This window comes from Oncorhynchus keta, unplaced genomic scaffold (assembly GCF_023373465.1).
Source record: "Oncorhynchus keta strain PuntledgeMale-10-30-2019 unplaced genomic scaffold, Oket_V2 Un_scaffold_938_pilon_pilon, whole genome shotgun sequence".
In the NCBI taxonomy this organism is placed as follows: domain Eukaryota; kingdom Metazoa; phylum Chordata; class Actinopteri; order Salmoniformes; family Salmonidae; genus Oncorhynchus; species Oncorhynchus keta.
In genome coordinates, this window is record NW_026291017.1 from 59,898 (window position 1) to 83,149 (window position 23,252).

The 23,252-nt window shown below is 41.2% G+C and overlaps 2 protein-coding genes across 2 annotated transcripts; one reads left to right on the forward strand and one right to left on the reverse strand.

Annotated features, from left to right (window-relative positions):
* The first annotated feature begins 518 nt into the window (after positions 1–518).
* On the forward strand, positions 519–15,012 carry LOC118363880 (calcium-binding protein 39-like). The gene is made up of 9 exons (XM_035745164.2): positions 519–744; positions 9,843–9,980; positions 10,652–10,816; positions 10,934–11,052; positions 11,165–11,333; positions 11,586–11,645; positions 11,780–11,845; positions 11,970–12,113; positions 12,280–15,012. Exons 2-9 carry the CDS (start codon positions 9,879–9,881, stop codon positions 12,457–12,459), a joined length of 1,005 nt encoding a protein of 334 aa, XP_035601057.2. The 5' UTR covers positions 519–744; positions 9,843–9,878; the 3' UTR covers positions 12,460–15,012.
* Positions 15,013–15,147: 135 nt separating this feature from the next.
* LOC118363881 (cytidine and dCMP deaminase domain-containing protein 1) lies at positions 15,148–22,754 on the reverse strand. Its single transcript, XM_035745165.2, has 10 exons — positions 22,501–22,754; positions 21,398–21,501; positions 19,450–19,627; positions 18,996–19,358; positions 18,556–18,783; positions 18,012–18,061; positions 17,675–17,844; positions 16,982–17,171; positions 16,682–16,739; positions 15,148–16,133 (listed from the first exon to the last, which is right to left on the reverse strand). Exons 1-10 carry the CDS (start codon positions 22,622–22,624, stop codon positions 16,033–16,035), a joined length of 1,566 nt encoding a protein of 521 aa, XP_035601058.2. The 5' UTR covers positions 22,625–22,754; the 3' UTR covers positions 15,148–16,032.
* Positions 22,755–23,252: the final 498 nt, after the last annotated feature.

Here is a 23,252-nt window from a genome sequence, read left to right on the forward strand (position 1 = left end):
CTCACAGTCTAGGCCTTTTTTGAAAATCTATACTTTTGAAATGGTTTATTTTCAATATTTTTGTGATTTTGACGTAACACAACATAAAAACAGTACAGTATTTGAATGGAAAACACCACGCATAACTCAAGTTAGGCTTCTACCAAAAATATTTTATGAAATATTTTATTAAGTGTATATTACTAGAAAATATTATTATTGACCTCTAGTTGCTAAGCGTGATTTCCAGCGTTCACGGAGGTTTGGTGAATACTGTTTTGTGAGCTGTAACTGATTGCAATAGGGCCATCTTGTTTCACCGGTTTAAGGGTCAAATTGACTTTTCCCATTTATAAATAATTTGTACACAAAAAACACAGCCATAATCAAAAAAAATGTTCGAGCATGTTTTTCTAGAGCATAGCTGCTATCCATGAAATCTAAAAATAAATAAAAATTGTGATCCGGGTATGAAAATCCCTCAACGTCACAGGGGAAAGGACCAATGGGCTGGTAGATAAATATTCAGTGTGCGCCGCCTATCCCGGGACTGTGGCTCATATCGAATCAGACCAAATGGAATTCTGCACTGCCTTCTTAAAAGATTCCGTACATTTTAATTCGCACATACACATATTCCTCTGACGTTTTGCCCAGCATACAACACACCGCTGGCGTGACCAGAAAAAGCTGCTCGGTTACATTGAGAATCGAGACAGCAGCAAAGACATCCGAGAGAAAAAATACAAAATAGACTCTTGCACCGTAAGTATCCGTAATTTATTAGATCCTTACGAGATTGTTCAAATGTTTCAAAGTGATGCTGCCCTTAACATTGTATTCAAACGATTCAAGTTTGAAACAATCTTGTTACTTTAATTAAATGCAGCCATTGCCAATCTGTTTAGCTGCTTTTCTGTAAAACCATTAGCTAAACGGTCCGATTTATGCATGTGACATCCATTCTTTAAAGGGAGTTTAAAACCCCAAACGGGTGTATCCCATAGTTGACATATTCGCACATGTCTTATTTGTTTTATTTCTGCGTGTCTACATTAATCTACATGTCATGTGACGCCTTCATCCGGGAACGCTCTTCCCTAAACATGTTTGGTGGTCCTTTAACACACAGGACAAGTAGAGTGAGTAAGCGTAATGTCACGCATCGAATGTGTCAAGTCTGGCTTTGTTTGTACAGGGTTTGTTTTGCGTTAGCGCTAGCAGAGCTTTGCTTTCCGTGCAGTAGGATAGGAACACCAATGGACGGAGTGGCCGTCGCATAGGCTGCTATTCTGTCTCGCCAGCTGTCATTCTCTATTAGGCCTACAGTAACAACTTCATCGAAATGTTCGTCTTGTATATAATTACTTAATTTAAAAACATTGGACCTTGACCTAACATGTTACATTTTTAGTTTGGCTCCTTGTTTTTGTTATTATTCATTAATTGATGTATTTATCCAGCCAGACTAGTTTGGTGTTCTCCAGCTTTAATGCATAATTATTTGTGCCTTCATATTTTTAAATCAGACAGTCCGTGTCATTAGACAGGATGTGTGATGTAAATGTATGTTTTGAAAGTGTCAGATTGGCTACCAACATTCACAATCTTAGACCAGGCATAAACAACTGTCACCCAGACTGCACATCACATAGGATAGATTGTGTCTCACCATTTTTTTTAAAGAGTACCCTATAACATCTCTGACAAGCTGCATAGGCTTATGTCATCAGTGATGTAGTCAGTGCAGGGACTGTCATGATGCTCAGTGCCACTTTAGGTAACTCTAGGCCTTATGGGAGTTTTATTTCAGCGGCAGCGCCATGTACTGTGTGTTGGCTCTAACCACAGATCTAGGACCAGATTACCCTACCCCCAATCATAGCCTTCACCATTAGGGGTTGGAAAATATCTGACCCTCTATCTGTGGTTAGGGGTGATTAGAGGCCAGAATGATGATGGTGGGTTGATGGTAAAGATAACAGGCAAAATGGCTGCAGAATATCTCCTGAAATAGAACAACCCATTGGAGTGTTCTATCAGTCTTTGTTTTGTCTGGGTTCTGTTTGCATTCAGTCTGTGAGTTCTGAGTTGTTCCGTCTGTATTCTTTCTGCCTTGCGTCTGTGATGAGGTTGTGTGTTTGTTCATGGAGCTCTGGGACTGGACTCCATCTTGACTGATGGAGATGGAATCATGTCAGGCCCTGTGAATGGCAGTACCTCTCCCCTCTCCTACTTCAGTCTCTCTCTCCTACTACCGTAACCATTCTCATGATTTAAAAATGACTCCCTATATCTTGTTTAGCAAACAAAATCTATACATTTGCAACCATGGCGCAAAACAGGCGGGGTTGGCTTAGAATCAATGGATCGATGACATGTAAACTTATTTTTATTGTCACATGCTTAGTAAACAACAGGTGTAGACTAACAGTGAAATGCTTATGGGGCCTTCCCAACAATGCAGAGTACAATAAAGTAGAAAAAATTGTGACACAAGGAATAAATCCACAATGAGCCATGATGGCTTGGCTCTAAACATGGGGTACCGAGCCGATGTGCAGGGGTACGAGGTAATCGAGGTAGATGTATACTTATAGTTAGGGGTAAAGTGACTTGTTAACAGGATAGATGATATGTGATGAGTGTCTGTGTGGGTAGTGTGTATGCATAGAGTCAAAAAGAGTTAGGTTAGCTGACAATGACACGAAAACAATGCACTATCTGGCTGTATATCAACTATTTTCCAGTTTCACATCTAATCAACCAATGCTAGATATTTGGTGAGATGAGGTTAATGTAATATGCTATGTGATACCAGGGTGTCGGTTAGATGAGGTTAATGTAATATGCTATGTAATACCAGGGTGTCGGTTAGCGCTGGGCGATATGGCTAAAAGTCCATATCAAGCTAAATTGATTGAATTATCACGATAACAATGCATTTAACGATACGTTTATAGCATTTAATGTGTACCACAGTTATTATTTTTTATTACCCATAACTACTACAACTACTTTGAATGTTATAGCTATCACTTGTCCCATAAACAATATCCCATATTAGCAAACTTATTTAATTCCCATTTCTCTAGTAGGACCCTATAGGTTATTTATGTAATGACCGATATCAGCAAAATGTTCACGATAAGTGGTCAGTGTCGATCATTTTCAGTTTATCGTCCCAGCTCTAGTGTCAGTACAGGACAACAACCTTGCTGTTTTTGGCCCATGTCAATATATAAAACCACTCCCTTTAGGAAAGGCTAAAAGCATTCCTCCTCATTTTTTTTCAAATGTATTTATTTAACCATTATTTAACTAGGCGAGTCAGTTAAGAACAAATTCTTATTTACAATGACGGCCTACCAAAAGGCAAAGGGCCTCCTGCGGGGACAGGGGCTGGAGTTAAAAATAAATCAAATATAAATATAGGACAAATCACACATCACGACGAGAGACGACACAACACTACATAAAGAGAGACCTAAAGACAACAACATAGCAAGGCAGCAACACATGACAACACAGTAGCAACACAAAACATGGTACAAACATTATTGGGCACAGACAACAGCACAAAGAAGGTAGAGCCAACAATACATCACTCAAAACAGCCACAATTGTCAGTAAGAGTGTCCATGATTGAGTCTTTGAATGAAGAGATTGAGATAAAACTGTCCAGTATGAGTGTTTGTTGCAGCTCGTTCCAGTCGCTAGCTGCAGCGAACTGAAAAGAGGAGCGACCCAGGGATGTGTGGCGACCTTTAACAGAATGTGACTGGCAGAACGGGTGTTGTATGTGGAGGATGAGGGCTGCAGTAGATATCTCAGATAGGGGGAGTGAGGCTTAAGAGGGTTTTATAAATAAACATCAACCAGTGTTGTGTGTCTTGCGACGGGTATACAGAGATGACCAGTTTACAGAGGAGTATAGAGTGCAGTGATGTGCCCTATAAGGAGCTTTGGTGGCAAATTTGATGGCCGAATGGTAAAGAACATCTATCCGCTCGAGAGCACCCTTACCTGCCGATCTATAAATTACATCTCCGTAATCTATCATGAGGGAAATCAATATTAATATATGCCATTTTAACAGATTATTTTATCCAAAGCAATTTAGTCATGTGTGCATATATTTTACGTATGGGTGGTCCCGGGAATCGAACCCACTACCCTGGCGTCACAAGCACCATGCTCTAAAAAGGATCACATATACTGTAGATTGTATACATAGGATATTTCTGTTACCCAACTTTGTCCTTCTAGGGTACATTAGGCCAGGTTAAGGTTACAGATAATCCAGGGAAAAATCAGTTTATTTGTGAAATATTACATACTGTAGGCCCCTAGTCTGTTATTAGACATCTGATAATGAACCCAAGTCTGTGAATTGTGTTCAACTGGGCCTAGGCTACATCCAGGATCCTTGGTTTCATCCAATTGCTCCTAATATCCTGTGGCTTCGTGGTATGTTTATAAAGTAGGCTAGCAGCCTTTTATTTCCTGGTTGAGCATGTTGTGGCGTGTCTGAATCAGGATTATCCCTTCCATTATGGACTCATGCAGTTGCCTGTCCAGAGACATTTAGCCTCATTCTTGTTTAATTCTGATTGATGGGTTGTTATTAAAGTTGCATTAATCAAATCAAATGTTATTTATCACATGCTTCGTAAACAACCGGTGTGGGACTAACAGAGAAATGCTTACTTACGGGTCATTTTCCAACATTGCAGAGCCAAAGATACTACTTATACTGTGTTTATCTCACAGCTTCATGGGAAATGCAGTTTTTTTGAACAGGTCTTGGTGGGGAGAGTGGGGTTGGGTAGAGAGGGGGCTCCTTTCTTGCTTGTAGTCAGTGAGTGGGATAGGAATAGGATTTTCTTGGGTTCACTGTCCTGCGTTTTGTGCTGGGGCTTTTTCAGGGGTGACTGCAAGCATACCAAACATCCAGATAGAAATGGATAGTGTAGAACAGACATTCTCTTGCATGAAGAAAAAAGGAATAGGGAATCCCATCTGCTCTACATGATGTGCAAGGCTGTGACTGTGATCAAAGTGACAAGCTCCTGGCATCAGTCTGTCTGTTCTGTTCTGGGAGGAATGGAGGTAATACCGTCACGCTCAGCACTAAGGATTAACAGTCACAAGTTATACTCACCCCCACCCTCTCCCTCACACTCTCTTGCTCTCTCTCTGAGAGTTTGTTTCAGCAGCTAGGTTATCCTTCATGTTGGCGTCAAACACTCCATGACAATAATGTTGTAAGATTATTGCTAGAATGTAAACTGTGTTAGAACGCTAGGTGCCAACATGGCGAACCATTGGAGTCCTAAATCTCAAACGGAGTTGTCCTAACTTTACACTGGCCATGAGTAGACTCTCAGTATCTCGGACGCACATTGTTGAGACATCCTCTTGAGTGATGAAACGCACACACCTATTATCTGTCGTCTGGCTGCCTTTTGTTTTGTTGTCATGACAACCATGCTGAATGCAGTGAGGTGTGCAGAGTGTAGTCTGACTCAGCGTAAGCGGGTATTGCTTATGCCCTTTTATAAATCACTGCGAGATCCCAGGGGGAAGACTGCGCTCTTCTTTCTGTGGGTGTATCTAAATACAATTGCCTTCCTCTCCTTGTCTCATCTCCTCCATCACTAATGTTCTTCAGTCCTGGTCTGGGACACCCTCAGGGGATGCAGGCTTTTGTTTGTTCATTTCACATCAATGTAGATGAACTGGAGGAGATTAGAAGAAGATACTTCAGATGCATCCCATGTCAAGTAAGGGGAGAAATGCCTGTGGTACACTGATATATGGTATAATTAAGCAATAAGGCTCGGGGGGGGGCAATATACCACTGCTAAAAGCTGTTCTTATGCAAAAACGCAATGTGGAGTGCCTGGATTACAACCCTTAGCCTTGGTTTATTGATCATATACCACAAACTCCCGGGGTGCCTTGTTGCTATTATAAACTGGTTACCAACCTAATTAGAACAGTAAAAATATGGTTTGTCTTACCTGTGATATACCAGTTTTCAGCGTTCAGGGCTCGAACCACCCAGTTTATAACGTGTGATTTACACTGAGTGCACAAAACATTAAGAACACCTCCCTAATATTGGCTTGTACCTCAATTCTTCGGGGCATGGACTCTACAAGGTGTTGAAAGCGTTCCACAGGGATGCTGGACCATGTTGACTCCAATGCTTCCCACAGTTGTGTCAAGTTGGCTGGATGTCCTTTGTGTGGTGGAATATTCTTGAAACACACAGAAAACTGTTGTGAAAAACCCAGCAGCGTTGCAGTTCTTGACACAAACCACTGTGCCTGGCACCTACTACCATACCCCGTTCAAAGGCACTTCAATCTTTTGTCTTGTCCATTCAACCTCTGAATAGCAAACATAGACAATCCATCTCAATTGTCCGAAGGCTTAAAATTCCTTCTTTAACCTGTCTCCTCCCCATCTATATTGATTGAAGTGGATTTAACAAGTGACATCAATAAGGGATCATAGCTTACACACTGTTGGCATTCTCTCAACCAGCTTCATGAGGTAGTCACCTGGAATGCACTTGTTAAAAGCTTATTTGTGGAATTTCTTTCATTGATAAATGCGTTTGAGCCAATCAGTTGTGTTGTTACAAGGTAGGGGTGATATACAAAAGAGAGCCCTATTTGGTAAAATACCAAGTCCATATTATGGCAAGAACAGCTCAAATAAACAAAGAGAGACGACAGTCCATCATTACTTTAAGGTGTGATGGTCAGTCAATTCAGAACATTTCAAGAACTTTGAAAGTTTCTTCAAGTGCAGTTGCAAAAACCATCACGCTCTATGATGAAACTGGCTTTCATGAAGACCACCACAAGAAAGGAAGAGAAGACCCAGAGTAAATCTGACCAGTGGAAATCTGTCCTTTGGTTGGAGTCCAAATTTGAGATTTTTGGTTCCAACCGCTCTGTCTTTGTGAGATGCGGAGTAGGTGAACGGATGATCTCCGCAGGAGGTGTGACGTTGTGGGGGTGCTTTTCTGGTGACGCTGAACCAGCATGGCTACCACAGTATTCTGCAGCAATATGCCATCCCATCTGGTTTGCACTTAGTCCCACTATCATTTATTCTTCAACAGGACAATGACCCAACACACCTCCAGACTGTGAAAGGGATATTTGACCAAGAAGGAGAGTGATGGAGTGCTGCATTAGAGGACCTGGCCTCCATAATCACCTGACCTCAACCCAATTGAGATGGTTTGGGATGAGTTGGACCACAGTGGTATTTTGGGATTGTATTAGTATCCCCATTAGCTGTTGCAAAAGCAGCAGCTACTCTTCCTGGGGGGCACACAACTTGAAACATGACATAATACAGAACATTAATAGACAAGAACAGAACTACATACATTTTCTTTTAAAGGCACAAGTAGCCTACATTTCAACACATACACCAACTATCTAGGTCAAATGGGGGAGAGGCGTTGTGCTGTGAGGTGTTTCTTTGTCTATTTTTTTAAAAAGCAGGTTTGCTGTTTATTTGAGCAATATGAGATGGAATGGAGTTCCATGCAATAATGGCTCTATATAATACAGTACGTTTTCTTGAATTTGTTCTGGATTTGGGAACAGTGAAAAGACCCCTGGTGGCATGTCTGGTGGAGTAAGTGTGTGCCAGAGCTTGTGTAAATTGACTATGCAAACCATTTAGGATTTTCAAAAAAAGAGTAGAGGGCCTAGAGAGCTGCCCTGCGGTACACCACACTTTACATGTTTGACATTAGAGAAGCTTCCATTAAAGAATGCCATATTGTGGATTTAGAGCGATTGAAAACTGAGCTGAGGTTCAACAACATTTCATGGTCAATAATATCAAAGGCAGCACTGAAATCTAACAGTACAGCTCCCACAATCTTCATATTATCATTTGTCAGTGCAGTACATGTTGAGTTTCCTTCTCTATAAGCATGCTGAAAGTCTGTTAGTTTGTTCACAGAGAAATGGCAATGTATTTGGTCAAACACTTTTTCCCCCCCCCCAACAGTTTGCTAAGAGCTGGCATCAAGCTTATAGGTCTGCTGTTTGAACAAGTAAAGACCACTTTACTATTCTTGGGTAGCGGAATTAAAGATATGACCGATATGAGTGGCTACAGAGTCCGCTACCATCCTCAGTAGCTTTCCATCTAAGTTGTTAATGCCACAAGGTTTGTCATTATTGATCGATAACGTTCATGTTTTTTTCCATCTCTCCCACACTAACTTTACAAAATTCAAACTTGCAATGCTTTTCTTTCATTTTGTTTTATTATGCATGAATATGATGGCTCACTCTTCATTGTTGGCATTTCCTGCCTAAGTTTGCCCTCTTTGCCAATGAAGTAATGATTCAAAATAATTGGCTAAATTAAATGGTTTTGTGATGCTAAATTAAATGGTTTTGTGATGAATAAGCCATTTTATTCGACGAAAGATGGAGTTGAATTTGTCTTTCTGCCCTTAAATTCATTTAGTTTTTTTTCCATCATTCTTTAAAAAAAAATCCTTGACTTCATAATACAGTTTCTTCTTCTTTTTGAGTTTTGACACATTTCTCAATTTGCAGTAAGTCAACCAGTCAGATGTGCAGCCAGTCTTATTAGCCACTCCTTTTGCCCCATCTCGTTCAACCATAGGGTTTTTCAATTCCTCATCAATCCATGGAGCCTTAACAGTCAGTTTCTTAACAGGTGTGTGTTTATCAATAATTGGAAGAAGCAATTTCATAAACCCATCAAGTGCAGCGTCTGGATGCTACTCATGAATCACATCAGACCAAAACATATTTTGTAACATCATCCACATAAGTCACAGCTAAATCTCTTATACACCATTTTAGGCCCAGCTGTTGGAACTTTGGCTTTCCTGGATATAGCCACTATATTGTGATCACTGCATTCAATGGGTACGGATACTTGTTCCTGTAATGTTTGTAAACATGGAATAGCCTTCCTCTCTCAGAACAATAATAGACTGATGAGCTTCAGAAGAGAGTTATTTGATTCTAGCCATTTTGATCCTGTAATCGAACCCACAAATGCTGATGCTCTAGATAACTCAACTCGTCTAAAGAAGGCCCGTTTTTTTTATTGCTTCTTTTAAATCAGCTCAACAGTTTTTGGCTGTGCTAACAATTTCAAAATGGTTTTCTAATGATCAATTAGCCTATTAAAATTCTAAACTTGGATTAGCAAACACAAGGTGCCATAGAAACACAGGAGTGATGGTTGCTGATAATGGGCCTCTGTACACCTATGTAGATATTCCATTAAATATCAGCCGTTTCCAGCTACAATAGTCATTTACAACATTAACAATGTCTACACTGTATTTCTGATCAATTTGTTATTTTAATGGACAAAAAATTTGATTTTTGTTTCAAAAACAAGACATAAGTGACCTCAAACTGTTCCTATGCATGACGCAACACGGATACAGCCCTTAGCTGTGGTATATTGGCCATTTATCACAAACCCCTGAGGTGCCAACACCCCCCCAGGCCACATTACTTATTTATACCGTCCGTCTGATTGAAAATCAGTGGCAGATAATTTAAAAGTCCCAATTCAGAAAGAATTAGCCCTGGTATATTGGTCATATATCAAAAACCCCTGAGGTGCCTTATTGCTATTAGAAACGGGTTGCCAACGTAATTAGAGCAGTAAAAATACATGTTTTGTCGTACCCGTGGTATACGGTCTGATATACCGCGGCTGTCAGCCAATCAGCATTCAGGGCTCGAACCACCCAGTTGTGTCATTTACATGTTATCGATAGATGGGGTGTTATGTGGAATGTGTGTCCTGTGTGTGTTTTTAAGGCTGTCAGAAGAGACCCGAGGAGAGGCCCAGCCACCATGCCGCTGTTCGGTAAATCCCACAAGAATCCCGCCGACATCGTCCGGACTCTGAAGGAGAACATGGCCATCCTGGTCAAACAAGACAAGAAAACAGATAAGGTGTTGAGCATCTTCATAACGAGTCCTTACACCACGAATCCTCACTAAACAAATCCTTACAACACAAGTCCTTATAATAGTCACCACACAAACCAGTACTTCCCTTAGAAAAGGCCCACAAGCAGGTGTTGTGTAACATTGCTGTTGGGGCCTCTGTGTACCTCTTCTATTTGATCCGATCAGTCAGTTGGTGTGGTTATTATTACGGTGCGCCTCTAGCTGCCACTGGGCTGTGAAAGTAGCATCGCTGCCTGGCCGTTCCTTCACTGACACCCAGCTGTAAAGGCCCTCTCCACCATGGGACTGTTAGAGAGGGGGCTGTCCAGGCAGAACTCCCAGTAACCTGGCTCTTGGCTGGAACTGCTTCAGCTCTAACCAGGCTGCTTCCACACACAGCCAGGCTATAGTGATCTCAATACAGTCCACTCCTGTCATATGCAATGCTGATATCCAAAGTCAATAGTTATGATTGGGCCTGAGGCTGAGACATAAGTGTCTACAGAGCTGTACAGAGCTGTACCTCCATAAGTAGTCAATTAAATGTCTCCCTCTTGTGGTCAACTCAAGTATAATACCATGGGAGTTTTTTTGTAAACCGCATAACATTATTAGCAGCAATATTGTTAAAGTACATATTTTGCCTGTGTGTCTAACTGGTGTCCCTGTCCCAGGCATCAGAGGAGGTGTCTAAGTGTCTTGTGGCCATGAAGGAGATACTATATGGGACCGGTGACAAGGAGCCTCACACAGAGACTGTGGCCCAGTTGGCCCAGGAGCTCTACAACAGCGGCCTGCTCATCTCCCTGGTGGAAAACCTGCAGGTCATCGACTTTGAGGTGAGACTAAGCCAAAGCCGGACCATCAGGGTCGTGTTCATTAGACACCAAATGGAAGAAAACAGTCTGAAACAAGGAGGCTTTCATTTTTAAACGTTTTCCATTGCATGTCCCCAGGGGAAGAAGGACGTGTGTCAGATCTTCAACAACATCCTGCGGAGGCAGATCGGCACCCGCAGCCCCACTGTCGAGTACTTCTGCTCTCACCAAGAGGTGCTGTTTGTGCTGCAAAAAGGGTGAGTTTCTCTCGCACACACACATACTCACACACTCTCTCCATGTACCACAGCTGATCACAGCCATTGGTATGATACTCAGTGACGTCTGTGTGTGTCCCTCTTCCTGCAGGTATGAGACCCCTGGGTCTGCGCTGAACTGTGGCATCATGCTGAGGGAGTGTATCAGACATGAGCCACTGGCCAAGCTGGTTCTCCACTCAGAACACTTCCAGCACTTCTTCAATTACGTAGAGATGGAGACCTTCGACATCGCCTCAGACGCTTTCGCCACCTTCAAGGTCAGATTACACAAGATTTTAAAGCATCTTTGGGTCCTGGAAAAACATTGTATTAAACCCATGTTAATAAGACTAGGATGTGCCAAGATGATATGCTAATCTTTACATTACTGTTGTATCTGTCCATGCCCATTTGTTTGAGAGTTGACAAAATGTATAGATCAGAAATTATTCGATGCAGCAGATGATATGCAATATACAATGTTTGTTTTTGTGTGAATTAAAGTGAGCACGTTTCCTCCCCATTCACAGGACCTGCTCACAAGACACAAGGTCCTGGTAGCTGAATATCTAGAACAGAATTATGATGCCGTAAGTGACATGTTCAACATTCTGCTGCCCTGGGAACATTTTTTAAAAAAGTAATTAATTGTGCATTTATTTTGAGCCACTTTTGACTGTTGAGATACAGCCACCCCTCAGCCTGTTCCTTTATATCTTTGCAGATCTTTGACCAGTATGAGAAGTTATTACACTCTGATAACTATGTGACAAAGAGACAGTCATTAAAGGTGTGTTCTATTATTCACATTTTACATGGATTATTTATAGACTAAAACTTTGCATGCTATTATAGTGTTGATTATCTCGCTTCATAGTAAACATTTGCATACTCTGGTCTTTGTGTTTATGTAGTTGTTGGGAGAGCTTCTGTTGGACAGGCATAACTTCACAGTGATGACCCGGTACATCAGCAAGCCTGAGAACCTGAAGCTGATGATGAACCTACTGAGGGACAAGAGCCCTAACATACAATTTGAGGCCTTCCACGTATTCAAGGTACGACACAAAAGCCGTTCCCTGAGCCGTTCATATACAAAGTCTGGCAAACTGGCAACCATGTTGGCCCCAAACATTCCATGGGATTACCATTGGGTTCTTACTAGAATGTAATTGCCGATATCAATGTAATGTACAGAGCTGACAGGCTGACCCCTCCACCCAGGTGTTTGTGGCGAACCCCAACAAGACGCAGCCCATCATAGACATCCTGCTGAAGAACCAGCCCAAACTCATCGACTTCCTTAGCAACTTCCAGAAGGACCGCATGGACGACGAGCAATTCAACGACGAGAAGACCTACCTAATCAAACAGATCCGAGACCTAAAGAAACCCGCCTCTTAAAACCTTACCCCCATTCGTCCCCAAAACCCTTCCCCTTAGCTATGACCTTTACCCTAACCTTTACTTTTTGTCGACAAAAATACATTGACGATAATTATTCAATTTCTTAATATCAAAGACATTATTTTTCTTGGTTCCTTAAACTTTGCAGAGAATAGTTCTTAATCACAGATTTTCTTTCATTGTTTTTACTTTTAAATGAACCCTTTTCTTATTAGTGTGTAGTGTTCCAAAACGGGAAGGGGATTTCCTCTCTTGGAGGGAACCAATGCTTAGAGACCTTTAGGTGATTGGCTGAGGGAGCTGTGGAGACCACTGGTCATTACTTTAATTGCACAAATATTTTTTTGAAAATGTTCTCTTTTCATTGCCACTTGCAGGCACGAGCCAGCTAGATAGTTCTGACTTCTTTCTAATACTCTCCTAATCTAACCACAGTACAACTGAAGTATCCAGAATCATAGGAATTGCTATTTCTCTATTTGAGGATCGAAATGGTATTCTCAAATGTTCCATAGAACCTCTTCAAACTCACATTCCCTGCTAGTCTTACTCCTGTGGTTGTACTTCCACTATTTACACTTATGTTATGTTTCAACGCTGTAGTAGGTCCTCTGACATGACAACTCTACATTTGATCTTACAAGGAACATAAGATGTCTGGTGATCAGCAGGACCATTCTTCTACTGCTAACCTTCTTATAGAATATGACTTATCAATAGTTTTGATAATTGATTCTCCATGAATGGCTGGTAGCACTTTCTATATCATTCAACGCTAAAGGAGCGATTCCTTTTTGGTTTATTTTAAGCTGATGAAGTAGAATCCTGTTGAACAGGAAACTATCTTGATGAGTAAAAAGTTTCTTGTCTTGTGTATAAAAGCTGGTTTTAACCCATAAGTAAGTGCCATTGCGGGTGACAGAAAAATCCTCAGATTTTTTTTTCTGTACGAAAGTGATTTCTTTGAACTTGTTCTTATTTAGATGGTGGAGGGGGATGGTTGGTGGAACACATTAACAGTAGGGGTACATACAGAGGTGCCTTTTTGTTTTTCCTTTATTTTGTATTTTATATACTTTTTTTTCTGGGCGGAGCTTAATTCTTATTTAGAAAAATATGGTCTGGTTGAATATATTAGTCGTGATTAAGCAATGAATCTTGAACTCACTATATTTGAGTTGTGCAGTTGAAAGGATATTGTACTTTAAGAGAACTTGTTGCAGTTCATTGATCACATCATAAAACTAGGAACCAGGAGGCCAAAACTCAGGACTGATTGTCCAGGAAAGTGAACATACCAGTAAACTGGATATGGTAGAAGCATCTTGCTTTTTTTACATGTCGCTTGTTTTGGGGGAAGTCTAAATTAAATAACCTCAGACAAATTGAGCCAATGCATATTTTAATTGTGGTGGTTGAGCTTAAATTACAATCACATCTAAATTAAAAATATGAACTAATATGGCTCTTCAATGTAATATTGAATAATAAATGTGATGGGCACCATGCCATGGGACAAGTGATTGTTCTTTAAATTGCCAAATACTTTTTAATTAAAAAAAAAAAAAAAATTCTAGATTGGACTTGACACACAAGGGATAGTGTCCTCAATGCCCTTGTCGTTTTGGTGAAACTCAAGTCATTCCAACCCTGTTCTATATCTGGTGCTAACATGCAATCTTGATCTTGACCACATTTCTAGACCAGTGTAGACAATAATTAATTGTGAACAGATCTTCCTGACCACCGAGGTAGCCGGGGACAAATTGATTGGTTTGATGAAAGTTCTGTGGGCAGAGCTTAGTGACATGTCAGTGGGTGGAGTTTACAAGTGAAGACAAGTGTTTCAGGGAGGTGGACTGCTTGTGGGAGGGTGTTAAACAGGTTGCATCCCAATGCGGCTTTTGTTCTCCAACCTACTTAAATGACAAAAGGAATGAACAGCTTTATAAAATGTACTAAAACAATAATGGTGCCCTCCCTGCTGGTGCTGTGGACTCGGACCACAAAGTCACAGATTCAAGTCTTGCCATGCCAATGACCTTTCTCAAAAGGTATATTTTGAACCCTAGTCCCTCCCTGTATTCAAATGATGAGATTCCCAATGTTAAGACATATTGATCCCTTGAATCAATGAGGACTATTAATTGTTTGACAATCCAGATCTGTTTACACTTGTAAAATAAAGATAAAATTAGTCCTCGATGGCCTCTGGAGGTAGTCAGGAAGAATCACCATCAATAATTGTAATATTCTACACGGGTCTAGAAACGGTCACAATCAGAATATGGACACGATCAAGACACAGGACCCATGTTAACACCAGGTATAAACGGGGCTTCGAATGGCAAACTGATGTTGGATTAAAATGATAAACAAGAGACTTAAAAGATTCAGGCTGTATCAGTAGGAACTTACACCTGAGCCAAAACAGGTTGACTTATACTGTACTAAAGTAATATTGACCCTTTTCAACCATGGAATTATTATTTTTAAATGCCATTGATACTACTGTACCACAACACCAATAAAATAAATGCATACATTGTTTTCCTGGTTTGTCATTTTATAGAGATTTTTTTGTTGTTTGATGCTTATTGTTATCAGTTTGGCAAAACAGGATGAAACAATTCAAGGATGTAGGACCCAACCATGTAACCAAAAAACAGACAAAGCACAGTTGCACGGGTCTTTGAGTTAGTATCCTTTGAGGCAAAGTGCAATATAGTGGTGGTAGCCTGCACTTGCTGGAATGTGACTTGGATTCTTCAAGTCTGGAAGAACTATAGTAAACGTAAAGCTACAATCAACAATAGCCTCCATACAACTTTCATTGTAAACTCTTCAGACAAACAATTAGGAAACACGCATTTACAGTTCACTTATACATACAAGCTTTGCAATTTTAAAAAATCTACCTAGTACGATTTCCTTTGAATATACAGTCAGTCCTTTAAAATCTCCTTGAAACTGTCCATTACAGGGGAGTATGAAGAGGCCTTTGAATTTCCAACATTTTTAACCTGTTGAGTGTAGGGGGCAGTATTTTGATGTTTGGATGAAAAACATACCCAAATGAAACTACCTATTTCTCAGGCCCAGAATATGCATATAATTGTCAGATTAGGATAAACACTCAAGTTTCCAAAACTTTCTAAATATTGTCTGAGTATAACAGAACTGATATTGCAGGCGAAAACCTGAGTAAAATCCAACAAGGAAGTGCCGAAGACAAATCTCCGAGTTCCATTGCATGCCTTCCCTCCATTTAAAGGGATATCAACCAGATTCCTTTCCCTATTTCCCTGTGTTTGCTATATTGCACTTGTGATTTCATGAAAATGTAATATTTTTAGTAATTTAATTTGAATTTGGCGCTCTGCAATTGAGAGGATGTTGACGAAAATGATCCCGCTAACGGGATGGGTGCGCCAAGAAGTTAAAATGCATCCTTTCTTACTTGAATCACTGATCAATATGCGATTGGATAAATTAAACGTTTCCAATGCCAACAAGAGCCTGGGGACCGTAGCCTGGTGAAACCAGACTGAAAGCTACAGGTACCATTGTTCAACAAACAGGGGAAAGGTCTGGATTTGTTGCCGACCGTAACCTCTTATTGGATTGAAGGGCCTGTTCAGGCTGTCTCCCATGCTTCCCCTCACATCCATCTGTAATCATAACAAGACATGGTCAGAGGTGGGACACAGAGTCAAATCAGAGACGGTTAGAAGGGCTGATCCATCATCTGTATTGTGGTGATTTGGTGGCGGCGTGCACAATACATTTGCGCGAATAGCAATATAAATTCAACAAGAAAAGAAAACATCCTCCCACTGTCAACTGCGTTTATTTTCAGCAAACTTAACATGTGTAAATATTTGTATGAACATAAGATTCAACAACGGACATAGACTGAACAAGTTCGACAGACATGTGACTAACAAATGGAATAATGTGTCCCTGTTAGTGTCTTAATGACCGTTCCACGGGTGCATGTTCATTAATTGAACATTGAAGTAAGGGAAACCGTCTTTAAACCCTTTACAATGAAGATCTGTGAAGTTATTTGGATTTTTACAAATTATCTTTGAAAGACAGGGTCCTGAAAAAGGGACTTTACTTTTTTGGCTGAATTTAGTAGAGAAGGAGAAGACATGACTCTCTACAAAGTGACAAATGTCATGCTAACTAAATGGTACAGAGAAGGACAACTCACTGGCTAGATGAAGACCAGCAGGTTCAGCGGCTCTCCTGGCTAGAGAGGACTTCTGCCACTGTGACGAAAACATGTAAACACAAAAAAAATTGCATCTGTAGAAAGCACTATTATAAGTATTCCTCAGTAGCCTAACGAGGAAAACACAAGGATAGGTCAAAGCTGAAAGGAAAACATCTACGAGGAATCCATCCAGTTTTTTCCCTCATCAGTACAGATGAAGAAAATGGCAGGAATAGACTATTGAGATGCTACTACACCCATAGAAAAACTATTCAGTCAATCAATGTAGGTACTCACAATGAACTTCAGGACTCCTTGGAGGCCGGGGAATCTGAGGTAGGAGATGTCTCCCTTGTCTTTGCCGCTGTCCAGGTCAGTGGTGTAGATCTGCTTGATCCCAGCTCCTCGGATCAGAGGGACACACTCATCACACGGACACTTAGTCACAAACAGCATGGTGTTCTCCTCCTCACGGATCTCTTCACTCCTAGAAACAACAGTCAATCACATTTATTTACGTCATAAATCCTCATGCCCAGCTACTAATTCCTGCCCCCTGGTCCGACTTCTCGGACGTACCTCCTTGCTTCCTCTCCTTGCATCCTCTCTGCCATCTCCACTGACCTGTAAGGACTGGACAGGTCGAGAGCAAATATACCCATGTACACATTCCCTGTAGTTCCTTCATGTACAGATGTAGAATCTTAATTTCTGCAATGCAAGAAATGTAAAATGTGTAAGTGTTTTTAAGGTTTAAAAAGGCTTCTGAAGTTTGCCAATTCCATTTTAAAAATGTCAATACCTTACGAAAAATGTATCAAAACTTACAAAAATGTCCATTAATTATAATCCACATTTCCTGTTGCTGCAATTAAGCTCCTACATCTGTACCCTGTCCTCTCATATCAGTGGAGATGAAGAGTGGATATAAGGAGAGGAAGTCACTTAGGAGTATTGAGATGGGGCCCATGTCTTCCCTCTCCTCCTGACCTGAAGGTGAGTGCGTTCTGCTCAGCGTGGATGATGTAGCGGTACTTCCTCCTCTGGCGGTCCTGCTGTTTGGTGTCCATCTGGGGGTACTGTCCATACTCTGAGCCCACTGGGTAGGCGTTGTACCCACAACCCACCAGGTACAGCCGCCCCGTACCATCACAACCACCCTAAAACAGATGAGCACAGAACACAGGGAATGTGTTATTCATTATTCACATTGAAATCTTTGTTACCAGCCTTTCCACTTTATTTTTGCCATTATATTACAGAGAAAAAAATACATAATATTAATGTATAGTCATGAACTTAGAAAATACAATAATGGTTTACTCACTGATTTCCCTTCTGCCCAAATGACAGCACCAACCCCAACCTTAGGGTCCTCTGGAATAGCAACAAACAAGTAACAGTCAGACACATTCCATCGGTTTAAACATTCAGACAGGTTGAACCACCAATCACAGCTTGGCCTGTTAGCCTTAAAACAAGAACATATAATTAACCCTTTCAAAAAATAAAATGTTTGTTTCTTGAGTGATCGGCTGACCAACCAATCAGAGAACTCCTTTTCATAGCTGCTGCCGCTAACCACTAATGAAACTAGAATGTCTTTTGGGATACTTTCTGTTCATCGGACACCCGATACACCCCCCCCCAGGGCAACACATCTCTCCAACAAATGTGCAGTCAACCATGGGACGTTATGTCATAACAATAGTCTAGTCTTCTCTCCTGCATTTTTTTATTTTTTATTACTTGGAACTCCTTTATGTGATTCCCCACAAAATGTGGTGACATGTCACCTTTACAAAATGAGTTCCTAGTTTGAATGAGTTATCTGGCTAGTATATAGACTACTAAACAGATATTTCAGATACCTGTTCTGTAGGCCAACAGTCTGGCCTGTACGATGCAGTGTCTGGCAATCTCCTGGGACACTCCCTGAGTCTGGGGCTGCTCTGAGGTTGCAGGCTGGGAGTCCTTCTTGTAGAATCCATGCTGGAGAAGAGGCACACTAGCAACTACTGAAGCCAGAACCCCGACCAGCTCCCTCATGTTCTGACGCAGGTTGGAGAAGTACGGCTCCGTGCAGAAGTTATCCAGACCTGTAGCAAGACAGTGTCAAATCCTCATCTATAAACAGTATGTTTACCATTCATTTAAAAGGATCTAAAAAACAGATGGCGTGGCACGTGGCCTCTTGAGCAAAGGAGATCCTCAAACCTACCCATCTTGAGTTAGCCAATATAGCCCAAATACAGATAGCCGGTGAACAAAAGCTAGCTAACAAGTATGGTTGAATGATTGTATTACGGACCTATTTTGGTGAGAATGTCACGGTGGCACTGTTCGTGTGGGATTAGGAACTCTTCGGAGAAAGTGTCCAGGTTCCGTCTCCTCTGCTTCCTGTAGAAGTCCCCAGCGTCCAATTCGGGGTCGTCCCCCAACATCCTCTCCATGAAGTCACACCCCCTGGAGGTCTCCTCCACAAACTGCTGCAGACCAGGGGCCACGGGCTGTACCACCACACTAATGTGGGGCCGGCTGTTGGACTTCAGATTCTCGGACGCAATGGCGTCCCGCATGGCCTCCTGGGAAATGGAGTCCGTCCCATTAGGCCTGACCGCTAGCAGACTCATCTCAGGGTCACCAGGCCAGAAGGAGATGCGGCTCACCCCAGCTGGAGATGACAGACAAGAGACAAGACTTTTACAAGTGATCTCTCTGTGTGTGTGTGTGAGATATATATATATATATATATCTCTCCTCACCATTGATAAGCATCTTGAGGCAGGTAGCGCAGGGTCTCCTAGAGAAGTAGAGGTCTGAGGCAGCCAGCCTGGGCCCGTGTCTGATCATAGCTACCTGCCCCACGTGGAGCTCTGGACCGGAGCAGTGGAGACCCACCACCCTCTGGTCCCGAACCACCACCAGGCCTGTACCCCGCGTCTGACACACAGAAACAGACAGGAGATAAGGGAGAAAAGTGATGATGTATATCATATAATTGATGATTCTCAATATGGTAATTTATTGCATGTTATCTATAAAAAGAAACATTTAAAAATTGACACATACACCTGATAGGTGCAGTGAAATGTGTTGTTTTACAGGGTCAGCCATAGTAGTACAGCGCCCCTGGAGAAAATTAGGATTAAGTGCCTTGCTCAAGGGCACATCAACAGATTATTCACCTTGTTGGCTCAGGTATTCAAACTAGCGACCTTGGGGTTACTAGCCCAACGTTCTAACAACAATATGTAATGGCCGCTACACAGTGCATTCGGAAAGTATTAAGACCCCTTGACTTTTTCCACATCACAGCCTTATTCTAAAATTGTTTTTTAAATAAATGTTCTTCATCAATCTACACACAATACCCCATGAAGACAAAGCAAAAGCAGGTTTTTAGAAATGTTTGCAAATGTATTAAAAATAAAAAACTGAAATATCACATTTACATTAGTTTTCAGACCTTTGTAGAAGCACCTTTGACAGCAATTACAGCCTCAGGTCTTCTTGGGTATGACGCTACAAGCTTGGCACACCTGTATTTGGAGAGTTTCTCACATTCTTCTCTGCAGATCAACTGTTCACTGTAGGGATGGTGCCAGGTTTCAACCAGATGTGATGCTTTGCATTCAGGCCAAATAATTCAGTCTTGGTTTTATCAGACCAGGAAATCTTGTTTCTCATGGTCTGAGAGTCCTTTAGGTGCCTTTCGCCAAATTCCAAATGGGCTGTCATGTGCCTTTTACTGAGGAATGGCTTCCGCCTGGCCACTCTACCATAAAGGCCTGATTGATGGAGTGCTGATGAGATGGTGATGAGATGCATGTCCTTCTGGAAGGTTCTCCCATCTCCACAGAGGAACTCTGGAGCTCTGCCAGAATGACCATCGGGTTCTTGATCACCTCCCTGGCCAATGCCTTTATACCCCAATTGCTCAGTTTGGCCGAGCGGCCAGCTCTAGGAAGATTCTTGGTGATTCCCAACTTCTTCCATTTAAGAATGGGGCGGCAGGTTAGAGCGTTGGACTAGTAACCGAAAGGTCACAAGATCGAATCCAGTTGACAAGGTAAAAAAAAAAAATCATTCTGCCCCTGAACAAGGCAGTTAACCCACTGTTCCTAGGCCGTCATTGAGAATAAGAATTTGTTCTTAACTGACTTGCCTAGTTAAATAAAGGTAATATATATATATATATATATATTAAAGAATGATGGAGGCCACTGTGTTCTTGGGGACCTTTAATGCTGCAGAAATGTTTTGGTACCCTTCCACAGATCTGTGCCTCGACACAATCCTGTCTCTGAGCTCTATAGACTATTCCTTTGACCTCATGTCTTGGTTTTTGCTCTGACATGCATGGTCAACTGTGAGACCTTATATAGACAGGTGTGTACTTTTCCAAAGCATGTCCAATCAATTGAATTTACCACAGGTAGATTCCAATCAAGTTGTAGAAACATCTCAAGGATGATCAATGGAAACAGGATGCACCTGAGCTCAATTTCAAGTCTCATAGCAAAGGGTCTGAATACTTATGTAAATCAGGCATGTTTTTTTTATATATTTGCAAAAATTCTTAGCCTGTTTTCACTTCGTTATTATGGGGCATTGTGTGTAGATTGATGAGGGGGAAAGGCTGTAACAACAAAATGTGGAAAAGGGGAAGGGGTCTAAATACATTCTGAATGCACTGTAGGTCAAACTTACAAACTCATTCTGGTTTATGTCTTCTGGTTCCTCCTTGGGGAAAAGTTCCATCCATAAACTCAGCAGGGTGAAGAGGTTAACCTTGGACAGCCTGGGTCCATGACCTAAAAACACACCATAGAACAACAGGATTACAAACAAGAAAGGCAAGTGAGTTTTTTGTCCACTAGATCTTTGCTGCTCCCAAGTGATAACACATTGAGCACAAAGAAATTATTTAGGTTAAAGCAAACATTGGGCAGACATTTGCTTCCTCTTCCCATTGCAACTCTGGAGCACTGACATAGAGTGTGAAACTGTTGGCCAGTACATTTCTCTTCAAAACATGTACGTGACTCTGGCATTCATAGGGGAGAACAACCAAACGGATGCTTGATCCAGCAACCCTACTATTACAGAGCAAGCCCAGCTTACCTGTCCGGTGCCATAATGCTCAAGACCTTTTTGCAGAATCAGTCACATGATCCTTGGAATGTCACTACCCCGAAACCGATGCCATTTAAGTTTCAACTTCAATGGGGTGACAAAATTGTTACAAAAAAAAAAATAGGACCAGTTGTACTATTTAATGGTTTTGATATGATTTATTTCAGAAATTCTGACATAGATAAAGATGTAGTATATTTAATTCAACTGCTAATAATACTAGGTAAATTTCATATTCACAAATGGTCTAGTTCAAAACCTAACTTTTTTCACTTTATAAATTATTTTAAACAACATGGCACTACTTTAACTAAAATGAAAAACAATATGATTTGTTTGTTTAGGATTCCTGGCAATGTAAATAGTTTGTTTGTATGCTTGTTTGCATGTGACTATTCCTCTTGTTTGTTGATATTTGTTAATTAAAATAAAATAAAAACATCTTTAAATGGGGTGACGTCAGACAGTTGATGATCACGTTTGAACGTTTCTCGACAGTTACTAGGTAGGTTACAGACGTGTGGGTTCAAACTAATAAAAGCCTAGACGGTGACACAATTACGTCTTTATTTTTAGTATGCCTCAAAGCTCATTATTCCGTGTGAGTGGCAATATTATATCGAAGAGTAAAAACATTCGCAGGATTCTCTGTCAAACTGTCAACGCAGTAGTCTCACCTTGTACTTTGGTGTCGGTTTGTGTGCTGGCTTCCCTTACATCGCGATATCCTTTACAGTTGCATGAAGCGGCACAGGTTGGTTTCAAATATTGGTTCGACTGTACAGTATCCGTCGTTGCCATTCAATTAATTGAATGTAAAATGTAGCAAACGTCACCAGTCAAGGCAAATACGTATGATGATTTGACGCTGTAGGTTTCTAAACAGCGAAGCTTGGCTTCTTCCTATATCTTCTGACGTAGAACAAATAGGCGGAGCTTGTCTTTCACCCAACACCCAGAACTGTCAAACGCAGTGTGTTTGTAAATGTTCTGCATTCTTGGTTGCAATTAAAAAACAATTGTCAGATTATATCTGCATTCCATTATGTCATTTCATTCATGATGTGATAATCTTAAGCAATAAGGCCCGTGGAGGCGTGGTATATGGCCAATATACCACGGCTAAGGGCTGTTCTTAGGCACAACGAAATGCCTGGACACAGCCCTTGGCCGTGGTACATTGGCCATACATCACAAACCCCTGAGATTCCTTATTGCTATTATAAACTGGTTACCAACGTAATTAAAGCAGTAAAAATAAATGTTTTGTCATACCCGTGGAATAGGGTATGATATACCATGTCTGTCAGCCAATCAGCATTCAGGGCTTGACCCTCCCAGTTTATAATAAAGAATGGTATTCATTAGGCTACTGTCTCTAGGATTAGAGAATGTATGTGATGGCCTCTAGATGGCAGCATAAGGACAT